Source organism: Bubalus bubalis, chromosome 24, assembly GCF_019923935.1.
Source record: "Bubalus bubalis isolate 160015118507 breed Murrah chromosome 24, NDDB_SH_1, whole genome shotgun sequence".
Classification (NCBI taxonomy): domain Eukaryota; kingdom Metazoa; phylum Chordata; class Mammalia; order Artiodactyla; family Bovidae; genus Bubalus; species Bubalus bubalis.
Window position 1 is genome coordinate 5,639,897 of NC_059180.1, and position 22,099 is coordinate 5,661,995.

Here is a 22,099-nt window from a genome sequence, read left to right on the forward strand (position 1 = left end):
TATTCATGGAGCTTATTCTGATTTCATCAGTTTCACGTTCACTCATTTGTGTGTGTTTTGCTCTATGAAAATGTGTCCTAGATGTAGATTTGTGTAGTTACCATGACAATCAATGTATAGAACTGTTCATCCCTACAAGACTCCCTCTTACTATTCTTTTACAGTCATGGCTTGTACAGCTTGCTTTTTCCTCTTATCAAGGTCTTTGGCAAACATTGTTCTTTAAATTTTGATGAATGATTTATCAATTTTCTCTTTTATGGATTTTGCCTTTGTTGTCAAGTCCAAAATATCTTGACCTAGCCCTAGGCCCTGAAGATTGTCTCCTATTTTTTCCTAAACATTAAATCACTTTATGTTTTACATTTAAGTCTATGATCCATTTTATGTTAGGTTTTATGTAATGTATGAGGTTGTCTTTTTTTTTTCTTTTGCATCTAAATGTCTGATTTGCTCCAGCACCATTTATGGAAAGACTATCCATTAAAAGTAATGTATTTATTTTATTTTTTGCTCCCCTGGGTCTTCGCTGCTGTGCTCGGGCTTGAGCCTGGCAGTGGGCAGGCGTGTGGCTGCAGAGGTTAGCTGTGGGCAGGTGTCAGTGCAGTCGAGTGACAGTAGTAGGGACTGGCTTTAGGCATCTGAGCATCTGCAGGGCCCTCCAACCGTGTTTTGCACATGTGCATTGAAAAAGATTGGCTGCAGGTGTGGATCCTGGGTCCACATAGCATCAGCAGTGGCACTAACTGGGCAGCTCTAGTGGGGTTGGAGGCAGTAGGGTAGGACTCATGAAACTGCCTTAACACCGTGAATGTTGAATTAAAGGTGGCTGATTGATCAGTTGATTGGGAGAAAGGCTACACGCACTGGTCAGTTTCAGTGGGGTCAGAAGCTGCACATGGCTTTTCCTTTGTCTTTCCTGTCCCTTCCCTCGCCTCTCCTCCCCCTGCCTGCCATCTCTTCCCTTTCCTGCCCCTTCCCTCCCCTTTCCTTCCCCTGCCTGCCATCTCTTCCTGGACAATCCAGTCCTAAACCCGAAGGTGGGCCACAGAAGGTGGGCAGCCTCACACGTCAGGGTGGGGCCAGAGAAGGAGGACAGTGGCTCCAAGTCAGAGACGGAGTAGGGAGGGGAGGGTGTCCACAGGGATGGCAGCTGGGCATGGGTGAGGGAACCCAAAATACTCACTTGTGGGCGTAGCCTGTAGGGTGAGGGGGCATCATGAGTGGAAAGGGATGGATCATGGATTGGGTCCATAAAGGAGGATTGATAAAGTAATACAGAAAGGATGATGGGAGCCAGCATTCTCACTGTTGGAGAAGAAGTCATAGTTCAGAGACTGAGAAACTAGACTAAACCCTGTGAAGTCACTGACTGAACTATCCATGTAAATCCATGCTTTTCTGTGTAGATAGATGATAGCAGGCCAGATGATATAGACAGATGACAGATAGATGCAGATATAGACAGATAGGTATGTGTGTGTGTGTGTGTGTGTAGCTACAAAAGCAGATAATATACTGCTTTCCACTGATGTAGTATAGACACCTGAGCAGCTGCAGGGGTCTGGGATGGGGTTTTGCACATGCCCAGCCCAAAAGATTGGGGCTGGCAACCAGTGTGGGTCCTGGGTCTCAGGGCGTCATTGGCTGGAGCAGCTCTGTTGGAGTTGAGGGGGAAGACAGGACTCAGGAAATTGGAGTCTGCTAATGTAGAACCCTGGGGAGTGATCAGCACCAAAATTTTCAGAGGTTGTTCAATGACTATGCTGGCAGTTGGTTTCATTATAGCAAAGTTTCTGGGGTTTTCTACAGAGGAGGATACAGAGAACCGTAGTCATTCCTGCTGCGTGGTTGACACTGGTAGTCCCTGCCCTTCTTCTTTGTTCCTAGTTGTCTCTGGTTGTCTTGGCTCTGCTCGTCTCTGGGTGGGGTGAAAGCAAAGCAGGTCATTTGTGCAATGTTCTGAAAGGCTGGAGAAACTGGTCACTCTTCATGTCGTCTCTTTTAGTTTGTTTTTTTTTTTCCAGCAAGGGAAAATGTCTCAAGCTGGGGAATTTCCTGTTGATGCTGAGCAGTGCTGGCCTAGGGGAAGGGATGATGCAAACAAAATTAACTATTCTCCTTACTCTCTCTGCAAGTTATTTTCAAGTGTGGTCTGTTACATTGCTGACGCTTTTTAGACCTACTTTCATTTACTGTGAGCTGTCCAATTGTGAGACAACAAAGGCTGGAGTCTCCTACTCTGCCATCTTGGTGATGTCACCTTAGTATTTCATGATTTAAAGTGATGTTAGCTGTAGGGTTTTTTGTAGATGCTCTTTATCAAGCTAAGGAAATTTGTCTTTCTTGTTTGTGAGCTTTGTCAAAAATGAGTGTTGGAGGTATCCATTTTAAAACAAAATATAAATTTGAAAGATTGAGGAAATTTTAAAACAGGTTGGCTTCATAAGCCTGTCCCAAGATGAGAAATAGTTATCTTCTTTACCCTTCTATTCCTGGGGGAAAATATAGGGGGAAATGTTTTCCATATCACTGAGTAATTTTTTTGGAATAGCAAGTAGATTCCTAATCTTTTGTGTAGGTGGTACTAAAAAATCCCCACCATATCAGCACATTCCTCTTCAAGTTGGTCAGCCTGTAAATATATGTAAATACAGAAGTAATCTGAGGCAAAATGCAGTCTGCCAAGGCTATCTGGCTGGCTGTCACCAATCCCTTCTCTGCATAGCCCAGGAAGATGAACTAGACCTTATTCCCTTCTATTCCCCTGAAGAACCCTTTCTGTACTACATGGGTCATTTGCATTTAAAAGGAGATTGGAATATGAAGGCTGGAAACCATGGGAAGTGGCCAAATGTCCACCACCTTCTCAGGAACCTAGACATTCAGGATAAATGTTTATTGTGCATCTAGCATAGGGCCTGGTACTACGTAGATAGTCGCTAAAGATTTGTTGAATACATTGTTCCCAAATTATTAACAAATTTTCCACAACTGTTGAGACTTCCAAAACTTAAGTAGGGTAAAATGTGTTTTGCTTTCAACTCTAGGTTTTTGGTCCATTGGGAATTATGAAAAATGCTATTTCTGTGGCTGAGGATGAACAATGGAAGAGAATACGGACATTGCTCTCTCCAACCTTCACCAGTGGGAAGCTCAAGGAGGTAAAAGAAGAGGGTTTTCCATGAGCAACTTAAAGAATAAGGTAGAAAATAAATCCATAGTCCCTGTCCAAGGAGTGGTGTGCCAAATTTGAGTTTCCTAAAATGGTTTTTATCTTCATATCCTAAAAGAGACCTCGTCAGATTCATAATAAAATGTCACTTATGCCTCCATGCCCGTGAAAACCAGGTTCTTCTAAAACTTGAGTCTCCACATTTAACTTCCAGTGCTGTTGTGTTTTGTGTCTAGATGTTCCCTATCATTAGGCAGTATGGAGATGTGTTGGTGAGGAACCTGAGGAAGGAAGCAGAGAAAGGCACGTCCGTCGACATAAAAGAGTAAGTAGGGGTGAAGTTGTTTGTACCTGAGCTCCACTGAGGCCCTTGTGTTTCCTGCCTTGGAGCCAAATTCCTACTGCTGACTTACTCTAGTGACCAAACAGAAGTAAGTATATGGTTTACAACTCCGACCGGCGACCAGAGAATGAGTGGTGGCTCATGAAAGTATCAGAAGGTATCTTCTGTGTACATGAGCCAGGGTTAAATTATCTGCTTAACTGTCACCTTGGATATTCTGGGAAACAAAAATACATAGTTTGGTCTTAAGTCAGGGAACATGATGCCTCCATCTCTATTGTTTTTTTCAAGATTGCTTTGGCTATTTATGGTCCTATGTGGTTCCATATAAATTTGAGGATTATTTGTTCTAGTTCTGTGAAAAGTAACACAGGTATTTTGATAGGGATCATGCTAGATCTATAGATTGCTTTGGGTAATATGGGCATTTTAGCAACAGTAATTATTTCTTCCCATGTACATGTGATATCTTTCCATTTCTTTGTGTCATCTTCAATTTCCTTCATTGTTTTATAATTTTCATAGTATAGGCCTTTCACCTCCCTGATTAAGTTTATTTCTAGGTATTTTATTCTTTTTGATGTGATTTTAACAGGATTGTTTTATCATTTTCTCTTTCTGGTAGTTCTTTATTATTGTATAGAAAAGCAACAGATTTCTGCATATTAATCATGCACCTGCCACTTTACTGAATTCATTTATTCTAGTTTTTTGGTAGAACTTTAGGGTTACCTATGTAAAGTATTATTTCATCTGCAAATAGTGATAGTTTTACATGTTCCCTTCCAATTTGGATGCCTTTTATTTCTTTTTCTTGTCTGATTAGTGTGGCTAGGACTTCCAATACTACATTGAATAGAAGGGGTGAGAGTGGGCATCCTGGTCTTGTTCCTGATTTTAAAGAGTATGGGCACAAAAACAGACACATAGATCAACTGAATAAAATTGAGAGCCCCAAAATAAACCTGTACACTTAGAACCAATTAATCTATGATAAAGGAGGTAAGAATAAACAATGGATTAAAGACAGTCTTTTCAATAAGTGTGTTGGGAAAACTGGACAGCTACATGCAAAAGAATGAAATTAGAACATTTTCTCACACCCTATACAAAAACAAACTCAAAATGGATTAAAAACCTGATTGTAAGGCTGGAAACCATAAAAACATAGAAGAAACAATAGGCAGAATGAATGCTCTTTGACATAAATCATAACTGTACATTTTTGGATTTGACTCTTAAGACAAAGAAAACAAGAGCAAAAATAAACAAATGGTACCCAGTTAAACTTAAAAATCTTTTGCACAACAAAGTAAATTATTAATAAGATGAAAAGACAACCTGGTGAATGGATGGGAGAAAATATTTGCAAATAATAGGATAAGAGGTTAATATCAAAAATATATAAATGTCTCATACAACTCAAAATCTGAAAAACAAACAACCCAATGAAAAATGAGCAGAAAATCTTAATAGACAATATTGTATTTTTTTTTATTTAATTTAATTTTAATTTTTTTATTATTATTATTTTTTTAATTTTATTTTATTTTTAAACTTTACATAATTGTATTAGTTTTGACAATATTGTAAAGTAAAAAATAAATAAATAAATAAAAATATAACAGTTGTTCAAAAAAAAAAAAAAGAAAAAAATAGACATTTCTTCCATGGAAGATATACGTTGAAAAGATGCTCAACATTGCATATTATCAAAGAAATGCAAATCAAAGTCACAAAATCACCCACCACCTGTAAGAATTACTATCATCAGAAAGTTTACAAATAGCAAATGTTGGTGAGGATGTGGAGAAAAGGGAACTCTGGTATAAGGTCAGTAGACATGTAAATTGATGTAGGGGAAACCATATGGAGGTTTCTCCAAAAACTAAAAAGAGAACTGTTTTGTGTGTGCTCAGTTGCTCGGTCGTGTCCGACTCTTCACAACCCCGTGGACTGTAGCCCACCAGGCTCCTCTGTCCATGGGATTTCCCAGGCAAGAGTACTAGAGTGGGTAGCCATTTCCTTCTCCAGGGGATCTTCCTGATCCAGGAATCAAACCCAAATCTCCTGCATTGCAGGCAGATTCCTTACTACTGAGAGACCTGGGAAACCCGAGAACTTTCATATGATACAGCAATTCCACCCTGGGTATATAGCCAATGAATATGAATACACTAATTTGAAATTGTACGTGTTTTACATCAGCATTGTTTACAATAGCTAAGATATGGAAGTAACCTAAGTATCTACCGACAGATGAATGGATGAAGAAGATGTGGCACGTGTGCATGCATACACATGTGTGCACACACACACACACACAAGAAATATTACTGAGTCATAAAAAAGAATGAAATTCTACTGTTTACAATAACATGCATGGACCTAGAGGGTATTATGCTAAGTGAAATAAGTTAGACAGAGAATGAAAGTATTGCATGTTATCATGTGTATGTGGAATCTAAACATAAAATGAATAAGTATCAATATATAAAACCAAAACAGACTCACAGATGTAGAAAACAAACTGATAGTCATCAGTGGGGAGTAGGAAGGGGTGTGCAAGATAGGATAGAGGATTAAAAGGTACAAATTGCAATGTATAACATAATTGTGCTACAAGGATAGATTGTACATAACAGGAATGTAGTCAATATTTAATAATAACTTTAAATGAAGTATTTAAAATAGCTCTTCTACACCTGAAACTAATGTGATATTGTATATCAACTCTGCTTTTGCGCTAAAGGGGAATCAGCTCTGAGCACAGGTTCTGTGGTGAGCTGAGACCCAGATCAATGTCCCCTTTCTTGACTCCCCAGGAAGAGTGAATTTACTCCCTTTGCTCTGCTCAGACACAGTCCATATACACCTTTTATTGCCCATAGCCAAAGCACACTACTGTACTTTGTCAGATTATGGGTTCTATCCTTCAATGACTGAGCTCCTTGAGTTTGGCGGTGGGGGGTCTAACATGCCTTAGTGTCCCCATCTCCCCAGCACAGGGGCAGTTGCATCATTCACACTCATACACACCTCAGGAGTGAGTGATAGTAGCAGACAGTCTTCCATGATCCAGCAGGTGGTTCTGAGAGAGTGTGGCTCTTGACCTGTCTTGCCTGGGCATCTGACTATATATGATTTTCTTGTTGACTGTGTTGGATATGGATAGTCAGCTGGTCCTGATTTTAACTGTCTGTGTCTGTCTTTCTCTACTCAGCGTCTTTGGGGCCTACAGCATGGATGTGATTACTAGCACATCATTTGGAGTGAATATTGATTCGCTCGGCAACCCACAAGATCCCTTTGTGGAGAATGTCAAGAAGCTCTTAAGATTTAGTATCCTCGATCCCTTTCTTCTCTCAATACGTAAGTGTCCTACTACATTTCTTTTTCTGTATTCCTCCCTCCGTCCCTCCTTCCCTCTCATTCTTCCTTTCTCCCTTCCTTCCTTCTTTTTCACAGGTTTATTGAGATATAATTCACATACCATCAATTCACCCACTTAAAATGTACAGTTCAGTGGTTTTTACAACTAAGTGTCATCGATGGATAAATGGATTTGGAAAATGTGGTGTACACACACACACACCAGAATACTATTCAGCCATTAAAAGGAAGGAAATCCTGCCATTTGCAGCAATGTGGCTGGATCTCAGTGGAGGGCATTATGCTCAGTGAGATACGTCAGACAGAGAAAGGCAAATACTTACACGATGAATCCAAAAAAGGAATCCAAATTCATTGAAAAACAATGTCAGATTTTTGGTTTCCAGAGACAGGGTTTGGGAGATAGGAGAATTGGATGATGGTAGTCAAAAGGTACAAATTTCAGTTATTACTTAAATAAGTACCCCTAGTGTAATATGCTTATAGCTATCCAATTGTCTCAGTACCACTTGTTGAAAAGCCTATTTTGTCTCCATTAAATGGTCTTGGAAACATTTTCAGTGTTCAGTTGATCATAGGCATGTGGGTTTATTTCTGGACTCAAAATTTCTATTCCATGAATCTGTATGTTCATCCTTAGGCCAGTGCCACATCGCCTTGATTAATGTAGCTTTATGGTAAGTCTTAAAATCAGGAAAGGTGAGTCTTATAACTTTATTATCTTTTTCAGGAATATTTTATCTTCTGTGAGCCCCTTGCAATTTCACATGAATTTAATCTAAGATAGTTTCTTCAAAGAGGCCAGCTAAGGTTCTGATAGGGAATGTCTTATATCTGTTGATGTGCCATCTTGACAATGTGAATGTTCTGATTCATGAACATGGCATGTTTTTCACTTATTTACATCTTCTTTCATTTAGTTCAACAAGGTTTTGTGGTTTTCAGAGAGTAAAGTTTGCATATCTTTTATTTTATTCCTACTTATTCTATTCTTTTTGGTGTTACCATTAAGTGGAATTGTTTTCTTAATGTCACTTTCATTTTATTTATTGCAATGTATAGAAATACAATTGATTTTGTGTTTTGATCTTGTATCTTGAAACCCTGGTGAACTTCTTTATTTTTTCTAATAGGTTTTTAGTGGCTTCCTTAGGATTCCCTGTATACAAGATCATGTTAGCTGATGAGTTTTAGTCTTCATTTCCTATATGGATATATTTTGTTTAATTTTCTTGACTAATTACTTCTTGTTAGAATGTCAGGTACAGTTTTGGATAGAAGTGGTGAAAACGGCTTCCTTGTCTTAATTTTAGAGGAAAGCATCCAGTTTTTCACTATTAAATATTAGTGTTAACTATGTTTTTTTCATAGGTTCCTTTTATCAGGTTGATGAAAGTCCCTCTGTTCCTGTTTGCCGAGAGCTTTTATCACAAGTGGGTTTTGGATTTTGTCACATGGTTCTTATGCATCTATCAGATCATCGTGTAGTCATTGTTTATTATTCTATTGAAATGGCATATTATACAACCTTGCATTCCTGGAATAAAGTGCACTTATATATGATGTATACATCTTTTTATATATTCGTAGACTCAGTGTGCTAGTATTTTGTTGAGGATTTGTGTATCCATGGTCATAGGATATATTGGTCTATAGTTTTCTTTTCCTGTTATATCTTAGTCTTTTTCTCACTCTGGGTTAATACTGGCCCTGCAGAATGACTTTCAAAGTGTTCTATCATTTTCTATTTGCTGGATGAGTTAGTGAAAATTTGGTATTAATTCTATAATTATTTGAGTAATATTCAGCATTAAAGCCATCTGGACCTAAGCTTTTCATTGTCAGATTGTGGGTTGTTTCTTGATTATCAAATCAAACTTTGTATTTCTTATAGATCTATTCACATTGTCTCTTTCTTTTTGAGTAGTTTCTTTTTAATAATTTTTCCAATTAATTTATTTATTTTAATTGGAAGATAAATCCTTTACAATATTGTGATGGTTTTTGCCATACATCAACTCAAATCAGCCACAGGTATACATGTGTCCCCTCCATCCTGAACCCCCTCTCACCTCCCTCCCGCTATGTCCCTCTGGATTATCCCCGAGTACTGGCTTTGGGTTCCCTGCTTCATGCGTTGAACTCGCACTGGTCATCTATTTTACATATGGTAATGTACATGTTTCAATACTATTCTCTCAAATCATCCCACCCTCGCCTTTTCCCACTGAGTCCAAAAGTCTTCACTTTAGATCTGTGTCTCTTTGCTATGCTGCAGTAGGATCATTGGTACCATCTTTCTAAATTCAATATATATGCGTTAATATACAGTATTTGTCTTTTCTTTCTGACTTATTTCATGTTGTATAATAGGCTCCAGGTTCATCCATCTCACTAGAACTGACTCAAATGTATTCCTTTTTTATAACTGAGTAATATTCCATTGTATATATGTACCGTGACTTGCTTATGTGTTCATCTGCCAATGGACATCTAGGTTGCTTCCATGTCTTAGCTATTGTAAATAGTGCAGCGGTACATTGGGTACATGTGTCTCTTTCAATTCTGGATTCCTTGGAGTGTATGCCCAGCAGTGGGTTTTCTGGCTTTTATTCCCAGGTTTTTAAGGAATCTCCACACTTTTCTCCATAGTGGCTGTACCAGTTTGCATTCTCACCAACCATGCAAGAGGTTTCCCTTTTCTCCACACCCTCTCCAGCATTTATTGTTTGTAAACATTTTGATGATGGCCATTCTGACTAGTATGAGATGATACACTAGTGTGAGTGTGGTTTTGATTTGCATTTCTCTAATAATGTGTGAAATTGAACATCTTTTCATGTGTTTATTAGCATCTGTGTATCTTCTTTGGATAAAAGTCTGTTCAGGTCTATTGTGCACTTTTTGATTGGGTGTTTATCTTTCTGGTATTGAACTGCATGAGCTGCTTATATATTTTGGAAATTAATTCTTTGTCAGTTGTTTTGTTTGCTATTATTTTCTCCCATTCTAAGGGCTGTCTTTTCACCTTGCTTGTAGTTTCCTTCATTGTGCAAAAGCTTTTAAGTTTAATTAGATCTCATTCATTTATTTTAGTTTTTATTTCCATTACTCTGGGAGGTGGATCATAGAGGATCTTGATGTGACTTATGTCAATGTGTTCTGCCTGAGTTTTCTTCTAAGAGTTTTATAGTTTCTGATCTAGGCTTAATCCATCTTATTTTTATGTATGGTGTTAGAAAGTGTTCTAGTTTCATTCTTTTACATGTAGTTGACCAGTTTTCCCAGCACCACTTGTTGAAGAGACTGACTTTTCTCCATTGTATATCTTTGTCTCCTTTGTCAAAATAATATGTTTATAGGTGCATAGATTTGTCTCTGGACTTTCTATTTTGTTCAGTTCATCTATATTTCTGTCTTTGTGCCAGTACCATACTGTCTTGATGACTGTAGCTTTGTAGTATAGTCTGAAGTCAGGAATGTTGATTCCTCCAGTTCCATTCTTCTTTCTCAAGATTGCTTTGAAAGTATTTCCTCTAAAATCAGGAACAAGACAAGGGTTCCCCCTCTTACCACTACTATTCAACATAGTTTTGGAAGTCCTAGCAACAGCAATCAGAGAAAAAGAGATAAAAGGAATCCAGACTGGAAAATAAAAAGTACAACTCTCACTGTTGGCAGATGACATGATCCTCTACATAGAAAACCCTAAAGATACCATCAGAAAAGTACTAGGGCTAATCAGTGAATATAGTAAAGTTGCAGGATATAAAATTAATACATTGCATTCCTATTACTCAGCTATTAAAAAGAATGTATTTGAATCAGTTCTAATGAGGTAGATGAAACTGGAGCCTATTATACAGAGTGAAGTAAGTCAGAAAGAAAAACACCAATACAGTATATTAATGCATATATATGTAATTTAGAAAGATGGTGACGATGACCCTATATGCGAGACAGCAAAAGAGACACAGATGTATAGAACAGACTTTTGGACTTTGTGGGAGAAGGTGAGGGTGGGATGATTTGAGAGAATAGCATTGAAACATGTATATTATCATATGTGAAATAGATTGCCAGTCCAGGTTCAATGCATGAGACGGTGCTCAGAGCTGGTCCACTGGGATGACCCTGAGGGGTGGGATGCGGAGGGAGGTGGGAGGGGAGTTCAGGATGGGGAACACATGTACACCCGTGGCTGATTCATGTCAATGTATGGCAAAAACCACTACAATATTGTAAAGTAATTAACCTCTAATTAAAATAAATAAATACATTTTTTTTAGAAAAGAAAAAAAAAGATATAGCCACCTGGAATATTTTCACATTTCCACCTTTATTATAGCTAAACAATAATAAAACTCAACACAGTGAAGTACTTTTCAAATGTTAATTTTCATAGTTTGCCAAACATATAACAACAATGCTCCACCTTTAATGTTCCTACCATTTCATTTTACTTGTTCTAACAAGTACAGAGAATGATGAATTTAACTAAGAATGATTTCAGATTAATCTCTCTAACATAAAGCCCTCAACTTTTATCATATATGTAGAGCGAGTATAATAAGCACTGAAATATGTAATTGATTTTTAGGAAATATTTGTTTCCAATTTAGGCTTCAGAGTAATGTGGAAGACTAAATCATATAATTTTTAATGGCTGTCAGGTAAAGCTCTCAGCATCAGTAGTAGATTAAGAAATAGAAGCACAATTATAGAAAAAAGAAAAATAAACTTCAAAAGGACCGGACCTTAGGCTCTACCATTATTCCATAAACTACAAGAAGACCACACCGTTATTACTGAAGTAATATTATTAGTCATGCTTTATAATATTCCTGTATACAGCTAATTGTTCTCTGTTATAACATTTGTAAGTGTAGATTTTAATTCCAGGTTTTCATTTTTATAATCAACAAATAAATGCATATATGTTCATGTTGGGAAAAAAAAAATCCCTTGCATTCCTATACACTAACAATGAAAGATCAGAAAGATAAATTAAGGAAACAATTCCATTCACCATTGCAATGAAAATAATAAAATACTTGGGAATAAATTTATCAAAAGAAACAAGAGATATACAGTAAACTATAAAACACTGATGAAAGAAATCAGAGATGACACAAATAGAGGGAGAAATATACCACGTTCTTGGATTGGAAGAATCAATATAATGAAAATGAGTATACTACCCAAAGCAATCTGTAGATTCAACACAATCCCTATCAAAGTACCAACAGTATTTTTCACAGAACTAGAAAAAATAATTTCACAATTTGTATGGAAACACAAAAGACCCCGAATAGCCAAAGCAATGTTGAGAAAGAAGTATGGAATCAGAGGAATCAACCTTCCTGTTCAACCATTTTTAATAGAGAAATGCAGATTGTCTGTTTCTTCTTGAGTTAGTTTCTGTACTTCATGTCTTTTAAGGAATTTGTGTACTTCCTCTAACTTATCTAATTTATTGGTGAACATTGTTCCTTGTATTCCATTATGCTCTTTCTCATTTTAATGTCAATAGTAATCTCTCCTCTGTTGTTGTGATGCTAGATATTTGAGCTTTATTCCTCTCTTTTTGGTCAATCCAGCTTAAAAGTTCTTTTCAAAGAATCAGCTTTTGGTTTCATTTAATTTCTGTGTTGTTTTGATTCCCTATTTCATTAGTTTCTGCTCTTGTCTTTATTATTTTCTTCTTTGTTGTAGCTTTAGGTTTAGTTTGCTCTTCTTTCAGTGAGTTAGGGTGGAAAGTTAGGTTCATGACTTGAGATTTTGTTCTTTTTAAAAGTAGACATTTATAGCCTTAAACTTTTCCATGAGCACTGTTTTTCCTACATCCCATTCATTTTGGTAAGTAATGGCTTCATTTTTATTTATCTCAAAGTAATTTCTGGGTGTAGTTTTGATATAGTATACAATTCATTGGTTATTTAGGAGTGTATTGTTTAATTTCTGTGTATTTGTGAGTTTCCCAATTTTTGTTATTGATTCTTAATATAATTCCATTGTGGTTGAAAGACATACACTGTTTTATTTATATCTTGAATTGTTTTTTTAAATTTTATTTTATTTTTAAACTTTACATAATTGTATTAGTTTTGCCAAATATCAAAATGCATCCGCCACAGGTATACATGTGTTTTTTTTGCAGAAAATGGTTAATTAGAGTAGCAGACTTTAGTGTGGTTTATCCAAAGAGACTCTAATCCAATGATAAAAGACAATGAAGTTCAGGAATGTAATTCTGTTTCCTTGATCATTCCAAAAGTCAGAAGGGACCACTGATCTCACTACCATAGTGATGGACCCTTGTAAGTGGACTTGGCCTTCTCAGTCATTGGCTAGGAAGTCTGAGCAAAGGTCATAGAGGGAGTGATTCTGGTATCTGACCCTGGTATCTTTCCTGATTGATAGAGCAAATTATACTTGCTGTGTAGTTTTTGAATTTTCACTGTGCTGTTCTTTTATCTTCTCTCTACAGTACTCTTTCCATTCCTTGTCCCAATCCTTGATGTATTAAATATCACCGTATTTCCAAAAAGTGCTGTGAATTTTTTGACAAAATCTGTAAAAAGGATAAAAGAAAGTCGCCTCAAAGATAATCAAAAGGTAAGATCTAGTGGTGGTTACATGAGGCTGTTCACGTTTTGAAAATTTGTTAACCTGTACGCATATGATTTGTGTACTTCTCTGCATTTTTTAAAAAATTAGGTAGAGAAATATAGATTTTAGAACTGGGAAGTTATTAATATATCATTTTGGAGGGATGAGGAAGGTGGAGGTTGGGGAAGAAATAAGAAAATGAGCCAGAGAGTGATGTTTAAATTTAATAGTAGGCATGCATATTAGTATGTCATAACATAAATATTGTTGAGATAAAAGTTTTACCACTTCCATTCAATAAACGGTTAAAGGATAACAATTACTATTTGAGAATGATTTTACCAATATCATAATTTCCCCATATGTTATACTGGTAAAAAATCACTTTGATTGTAAGACTCCTATTTTATAGATTGTGCAATGAATGGAAAGCCCCATCAGGCAGCTGGTGGAGTGAATTCTGTGTTAAATTGGAGCCCTCTCCTAGTCTGGCATGGCCAGGGGTCTTCTCTGGGCCATGAGGCTGCAAGCTCACTAACCCAGGTTTGCCTCCATCAGGCCTGGAGGCCAGCACAAGCATGTCTGCAGGTCAGGGGGACAAGGGTTTTGTACCCAGAATGTCACTGAAGATTGTAGAAGGTTTTGAGAGGGTCAAGGCATTGAAGATGCTTCCAAAAACACTACCAATGAACTTTGCAAATGTGAGGGGATTAATTTGTGTGATCATTCATTAAGATTTAAAATTGGAAGGAGAAAAAGGAATAAAATCATGGACTTTTCCTGAGCAAACAAGTGTGACAGGAGAGACAACAGGCAACTCTTTGGCAAAATAAAGCTGTTTCAAAAGACAGAGAAACCAAAGGTCAGAGAAAGTGAGGACCATAAAGCAGTTGGATTGCTGGCTGGGTTTCTCTCTGGGAAACATCATGTTCTCCAAGGTCTGTAGGTGAATGTTAGTTCACTATCTCCGGCAAGAGTAGTCAGACTTCTAATTTTTAAGGGGCCATTTTCTCAGGAAAGAGGTTAAATACCGCACTCCTGATTTTTCTATGACTTCACAAGTAACTTTCTATCATAGAAATTTCTTTCTGCTTACAGCCACGTGTGGACTTTCTTCAGCTGATGATTAACTCCCAGAATTCCAAAGAAACAGACAATCATAAAGGTAACCAAGGAGAGCTTCAGAGGGGCCACAGTGGGGAGATGCAAAGGTAGGGGGCAGTTCTGAAAATGTGCAGCAAGTTTTCCAGGCAGATGGGAATTTAGGCCAAGTTAAAGAAAGACACTTGTGCAGAAAGAAAGAGTAGACTGTGGTACTTCCTAGAAGTTTGCAGGCACAACTTTGTTCAGAGCTCGAAGAGCAAGTATAACAAGGAAGTCATGCCCAGAAGTCAGTTATGAAATGGATCGCTACAGCTGAACCTTTGGGGAGCTTGGTTCCGATATCAGTTCTCAGGCTCCTCCAGAACCACCAAGTCAGAACCTCTGTCTGAATATTTGCATCAAGGCTTCATCCCTTTATTCATCAGGGGGCACATTGCCCCAGTGTTGGTGACCTTAACTTGGAACACTTTTAAACTTGTGTTCACCAGCTTATTCTACCGTAAAGTGTAATTCCTCCCCCCCTTTGTTATTAACACATAACTTCTGAGAAACCTTCTCAAAGGAGAAGCCTTTGAGACTGTAAACATTCTGTTCCTCTTCAAATTTTCACCCATTGGTTTTACCATTCATGGATGGTTTTTGACTGAAACCATTGTTTAATAACAATTTATGATTAACAATGTTATGATTACAACATGATGTCTTTCTAAACCCATCATTCTTCTGTATTTATGAGCTGATGTTCTTTCACAGGGAGAGCTCTCCATTCTCCCCCAGTCATTCATTTATTTATATCAGTATATCTCATGTACAGCTAACTTACTCTCTCATATCACTCTTCATTTTGATTTTCAAGTTCTCTCAGGTTTGTCCACTGGAGCCCTTTCAAGTGGGCTCCTATATATATATTACTTTTTTCTCCTGAAAAATTTTTTCAATAGGCTATTTTTTAGCAGAAATTAAAAAGCAAAACTGAGTGAAGAATAAAGAGTTTCCCAATATACATTCTGCCCCCACCCCCACCTACATATAGCCTTCCTCAAATCAGAAGTCCATACTGGAGTGATACACTTGTTATAATCAATGAACCTACACTGATACATTATTATCACCCAAAGACAATAGTTCACACCTGGGTCCAATCTTGGCATTGTACATTCAATGGCTTTTGATAAATGCATAATGATATGTGTCCACCACTGTTGTATACAGAGTATCCTGTATCCTTTTCATTTATCATTTTCCAAGAACTTCCTCACTTCCTAATGCAAGGCATTCCAGCTTTCTCTTCTATTTCCCCTAGAATAAGCCATTTCTCTAAGAAATTCAGGTTCCGTTTAGTGAGAAATGGTGTTTAGAATCCAAAATCTGGGTTCTAGGAATGCTCATTGCTACCAGGGTTTGGTTTTTTTTTTTTTTTTTTTTTTTTTTTGCTTCCAGATCCTCTCAGTGGACAATTTTCAGAACATCAACTATTTTTACACAGGAATGTAAAAATTAAAAAAAAAAAAAAAAAAGATGTCTGTATCTACTCCAAAAAACTGATGCAAACCAGCTCTCTCTCACACACAAAAAGACCCTGGTGTGTTTTAATTCCATTATATGAATACTCCTAAATAGTTAATTTGAAGCCACCAATGGATTGATAACCATCTCACAAAAGTCTGGAATTTTATAAAATTGGTTCTTGAAAGCAGGTATAAACCTACTTCAGTTCAGTTCAGTTTGGTTCAGTCACTCAGTCGTGTCCGAGTCTCTGCAACCCCATGAATCGCAGCACACCAGGCCTCCCTGTCCATCACCAATTCCCGGAGTTCACTCAGACTCACGTCCATCGAGTCAGTGATGCCATCCAGCCATCTCATCCGCTGTCGTCCCCTTCTCCTCCTGCCCCCAATCCCTCCCAGCATCAGTTCAGCACACTCTAAATATATCTATAACTGTGTGGACACCTACTTTTATCATTCTATCTATCTAATATCATCTATCATTTCTTTAAGTACATGATTCAATACAACTTTCTGTGATGAAGGAAATAATCTGTATCTGTTCAGTTCAATATAGTAATCACTAGACATAAGTATCTCCTGAGGACATGACATGTGGCCAGTGCCCCTGGAACCTGAATGCTAAATTGTATTTAATTTTAATCAATTAAAATTTGAATAGTCACATATTAGCACAGCTCTAGACTTTGAGTATTATGGAGTTTATGTTAACTGGGGAAAGAATTTGATGGCATCACAGACATCAGCTTTGGGGATATCATCACCTACAATCTTGTAGAGCTTTATTACGCTCATTTTATATTACTTTTATTATTGATTTCTTGGTTGGAGCACGTACCACATAGAGTTGAGTGCTCTAAGTAACAAATGTCCTACTACACCCATCAAATAGCTGAGAGCCTGAATATGCTTTGTCTCTTCAGAGAAAATAAAATTGGAGACTAGTGTATAATCACAGGGCTGTTTGATAAGCATAAAAAGAAGAGCAGAGAGAGGGGATGTGTACTCAGAGGATGACCTTCAGGCTAGGATGAATCAGCATTGCTAACTCTACTCTCTGGATCTTATTTTTCTAATTTTCACATCGGGCTATATCCTTCCATGGATGCATTCTTTCTTTTGCTATTTTAATGCGAATGATTAGCCTAGGATCATCACAACTCTTCAAGATTTTTGTTGATTTCTGTAGCTTCTATACATATCTCGATCCTCCCCTTGAATGCTTGTGCTCCAGGTCTTGTATTACCTGATGCCTCTCAAGGGCATAATCCATGCTTCTCAGGCTACGTTGTGCACATACATCTCCACATCTCATGAAAGTTCAGATGTTGTATTCATAGTTCTAGGATGGGATTTGAGAATCTGAATTTGTATTAGGCTTCCAAATCCTGCTCATGCTGCTGGTCCATGGACCACACTTTGAGTTGCAAGAGTTTATCTGTGGCCCATATTGTACTCTTGTGTTCCTGTAAACAAGTTTTGATAAAATAGAATTTAATTTCCCCTACCATATGGTATCCCAAAGAAAGGCAATGCCAAAGAATGTTCAAACTACTGCACAATTGCACTCATCTCACACGCTAGTAAAGTAATGCTCAAAATTCTCCAAGCCAGGCTTCAGCAATACATGAACCGTGATCTTCCAGATATTCAAGCTGGTTTCAAAAAAGGCAGAGGAACCCAGAGATCAAATTGCCAACATCCGCTGGATCATGGAAAAAGCAAAAGAGTTCCAGAAAAACATCCATTTCTGCTTTATTGACTATGCCAAAACCTTTGACTGTGTGGATCACAATAAACTGTGGAAAATCCTGAAAGAGATGGGAATACCAGACCACCTGACCTGCCTCTTGAGAAACCTATATGCAGGTCAGGAAGCAACAGTTAGAATTGGACATGGAACAACAGACTGGTTCCAAATAGGAAAAGGAGTATGTCAAGGCTGTATATTGTCACCCTGCTTGTTTAACTTCTATGCAGAGTACATCATGAGAAACGCTGGGCTGGAAGAAGCACAAGCTGGAATCAAGGTTGCCGGGAGAAATATCAATAACCTCAGATATGCAGATGACACCACCTTTATGGCAGAAAGTGAAGAGGAACTAAAAAGCCTCTTGATGAAAGTGAAAGAGGAGAGTGAGAAAGTTGGCTTAAAGCTCAACATTCAGAAAACAAAGATCATGGCATCTGGTCCCATCACTTCATGGGAAATAGATGGGGAAACAGTGGAAACAGTGTCAGACTTTATTTTGGGGGGCTCAAAAATCACTGCAGATGGTGACTGCAGCCATGAAATTAAAAGATGCTTACTCCTTGGAAGGAAAGTTATGACCAACCTAGATAGCATATTCAAAAGCAGAGACATTACTTTGCCAACAAAGGTCCATCTAGTCAAGGCTATGGTTTTTCCAGTGGTCATGTATGGATGTAAGAGTTGGACTGTGAAGAAAGCTTAGCACTGAAGAATTGATGCTTTTGAACTGTGGTGTTGGAGAAGACTCTTGAGAATCCCTTGGACTGCAAGGAGATCCAACCAGTCCATCCTAAAGGAAATCAATCCTGGGTGTTCTTTGGAAGGACTGATGCGGAAGCTGAAACTCCAATACTTTGGCCACCTCATGCGAAGAGTTGACTCATTGGGAGAGACTCTGATGCTGGGAGGGATTGGGGGCAAGAGGGAAAGGGGACGACAGAGGATGAGATGGCTGGATGGCATCACTGACTTGATGGACATGAGTTTGAGTGAACTCCGAGAGTTGGTGATGGACAAGGAGGCCTGGCGTGCTGCAATTCATGGGATCGCAGAGTCAGACACAGCTGAACAACTGAACTGAACTGAACTGACCATATAGTCTGACTGGAAAAGGGAATGGCAAACCACTTGAGTATTCTTGCCTTGAGAACTCCATTAACAGTATGAAAAAGCAAAAAGATATGACACTGAAATAGAGGAAAGCAATAGAATGGGAAAGGCTAGAGATCTCTTCAAGAAAATTAGGGATACCAGGGAATATTTCATGCAAAGATGGGCACAATAAAGGGCAGAAATGGCATGGACCTAACAGAAAAAAAAAAAGATATTAAGAAGAGGTGGCAAGAATACACCGAAGAACTATACAAAAAAGATTTTCTAGACCCAGATAACCATGATGGTGAGATCACTCACCAGGAACCAGACATCCTGGAGTGTGATATCAAGTGGGCCTTAGGAAGCATCACTATGAACAAAGCTAGTGGAAGTGATGGAATTCCAGTTGAGCTATTTCAAATCCTCAAAGATTACACTATAAAAATGCTGCACTCAATATGCCAGCAAATTTGGAAAACTCAGCAGTGGCCATAGGACTGGAAAAGGTCAGTTTTCATTCCAATCCCGAAGAAAGGAAATGCCAAAGAATGCTCAAACTACTGCACAATTGCACTCATCTCACACACTAGTAAAGTAATGCTCAAAATTCTCCAAGTGAGGCTTCAACAGTATGTGAACTGTGAACTTCCAGATATTCAAGCTGGATTTAGAAAGGGCAGAGGAACCAGAAATCAAATTGCCATCATCTGGTGGATCATAGAAAAAGCTAGAGAGTTCCAGAAAAACATCTGCTTTATTGACTGCACCAAAGCCTTTGACTGTGTGGATCACAACAAACTGTGGAAAATTCTTAAAAATATGGGAATACCAGAGCACCTGACCTGTCTCCTGAGAAATCTGTATGCAGGTCAAGAAGCAACAGTTAGAACCGGACATGGAACAATGGACTGGTTCCAAATTGGGAAAGGAATATGTCACGGCTGTATATTGTCACCCTGCTTATTTAACTTTTATGCAGAGTACATCATGTGAAATGCTGGGCTGGATAAAGCATAAGCTGAAATCAGGATTGCTGGTAGGAATCTCAGTAACCTCAGATATGCAGATGACACCACCCTTATGGCAGAAAGTGAAGAGAAACTAAAGAACCTCTTGAAAAAAGTAAAAGAGGAGTGAAAAAGCTGGCTTAAAACTCAACATTCAAGAAATGAAGATCACGACATTCAGTCCCATTACTTCATGGCAAATAGATGGGGAAACAATGGAAACAGTGAGAGACTTTATTTTCTTTGGCTGCAGAATCACTGCAGATGGTGACTGCAGCCATGAAATTAAAAGACGCTTGCACCTTGGAAGAAAAGCTATGACCAACCTAGACAGCATATTCAAAAGCAGAGACATTACTTTGCCAACAAAGGTCCATCTAGTCAATGCTATGGTTTTTCCAGTAGTCATGTATGGATGTGAGAGTTGGACTGTAAAGAAAGCTGAGCACCAGAGAATTGATGCTTTTGAACTGTGGTGTTGGAGAAGACTCTTGACTGTCCCTTGGACTGCAGTGAGATCAAACCCGTCCCTCCTAAAGGAAATCAGTCCTGAATATTCATTGGAAGGACTGATGCTGAAGCTGAAGCTCCAATATATTGGCCACCTGATGCAAAGAACTGACTCTTTAGAAAAGACCCTGATGCTGGGAAAGATTGAAGGCAGGAAAAGGGGACAACAGAGGATGAGTGGTTGGATGGATCACCGACTCAATTGGCATGAGTTTGAGCAAGCTCCAGGAGTTGGTGATGGACAGGGAGGCCTGGCGTGTTGCAGTCCATGGAGTTGCAAAGAGTCGGACATGATTGAGTGATTGAACTAAACTGACCGTGTAGCTTTATTATTGTATCCTTCAAAAAAAAAAATCAAGCTGTGCCTTAACTAAAATAATTTAAAATATTCTAGAAGGAAATGCTGCTCCATTTTACTTGGAGCTAAAGTTCTTTTACAGTTCTCTAAAGGACACAATGATAACACTGTAGATGTTAGACAGAAGTGCTGTCTCTTGAAATTACCCAGCTGTGTTGGTAGGGGGTGGCATTGCCAGGAACAGAGAGCCAAGAATAGTATAGACTTGGGAAAAACCGGATCAAGACAGTTCTTGGCTTTTTCTTGGCTCTGTGAGGCAGACACAGGGTGGAAATCACTCTCAGTTTGATTCTGAATTACTTTTACATGATTTCCCCTAGGGGTTTGGGAGTTTCACTGGAATGTCTCATCATTTAAGCTATGGGTTTTATAATGCCATGCTTTACCTAAAATGTCTTTACTTTTTTTTTTTTTTAAGCTCTCTCTGACCAAGAACTCATGGCCCAGAGTATTATCTTTATTTTTGCTGGCTATGAGACCACTAGCAGTACTCTTTCCTTCCTTCTGCATATTTTGGCCACTCACCCTGATGTCCAGCAGAAGCTGCAGGAGGAGATTGATGCAACTTTCCCCAATAAGGTGAGCGATGATACCCAGAGATAGAGGGGGAAGGTGAAGCCTTAGCATGATTGTCTTCTCACCACTTCTTAGGAGATTTCTGCCCAAAGCATAAGCATCAAATCATTTACCTCCTTTCCCAGGTGGTGCAGTGAGAAAAAAAATCCAATCCTTCTTCCAATGCAGGAGGTGTGGGTTTGATACGTGGGTTGAGAAGATCCCCTGGAGTCAGAAATGGCAACCCACTCCAGTATTCTTGCCTTGGAAATCCCATGGACAGAGGAGCCTGGTGGGCTACAGTTCATGGGATTGCAAAGAGTCAGAGAAGACTAAGTGATTGAGCACTGCACATTTAGGAAAGATCTAAAGGATACAAAGCAAAGGGAGAAAACATAAGTACTTCGTGCTACTCACAGCAATATAAGTACTTTGAAAAAAGTGCTGGTATCAGTTATCAGAATAATGCCAAGTAACATTCACAGAACTTCAGTGGCATCTGAAAGTGAAAGTGAAGTCGCTCAGTCATGTCCGACTCTTTGCGACCCCATGGACTGTAGCCTACCAGGCTCCTCCCTCCATGGGATTCTCCAGGCAAGAGTACTGGAGTGGGGTGCCATTTCCTTCTCCAGGGGATCTTCCCGACCTAGGGATCGAACCCGGGTCTCCTGATTTCCAGGCAGACG

At 38.5% G+C, this 22,099-nt stretch overlaps 1 protein-coding gene across 1 annotated transcript in view; it reads left to right on the top strand.

The window, feature by feature from the left end:
• Positions 1 to 22,099, top strand: part of LOC102405926 (cytochrome P450 3A24) — a 49,158-nt gene that overhangs the window by 16,626 nt on the left and 10,433 nt on the right. The window contains exons 5-10 of the mRNA XM_006053609.4: positions 3,051 to 3,164; positions 3,412 to 3,500; positions 6,742 to 6,890; positions 13,402 to 13,529; positions 14,622 to 14,688; positions 21,277 to 21,437. Of these exons, the coding sequence (XP_006053671.3) occupies positions 3,051 to 3,164; positions 3,412 to 3,500; positions 6,742 to 6,890; positions 13,402 to 13,529; positions 14,622 to 14,688; positions 21,277 to 21,437 (708 nt within the window). The remainder of the gene's footprint in view (positions 1 to 3,050; positions 3,165 to 3,411; positions 3,501 to 6,741; positions 6,891 to 13,401; positions 13,530 to 14,621; positions 14,689 to 21,276; positions 21,438 to 22,099) is intronic.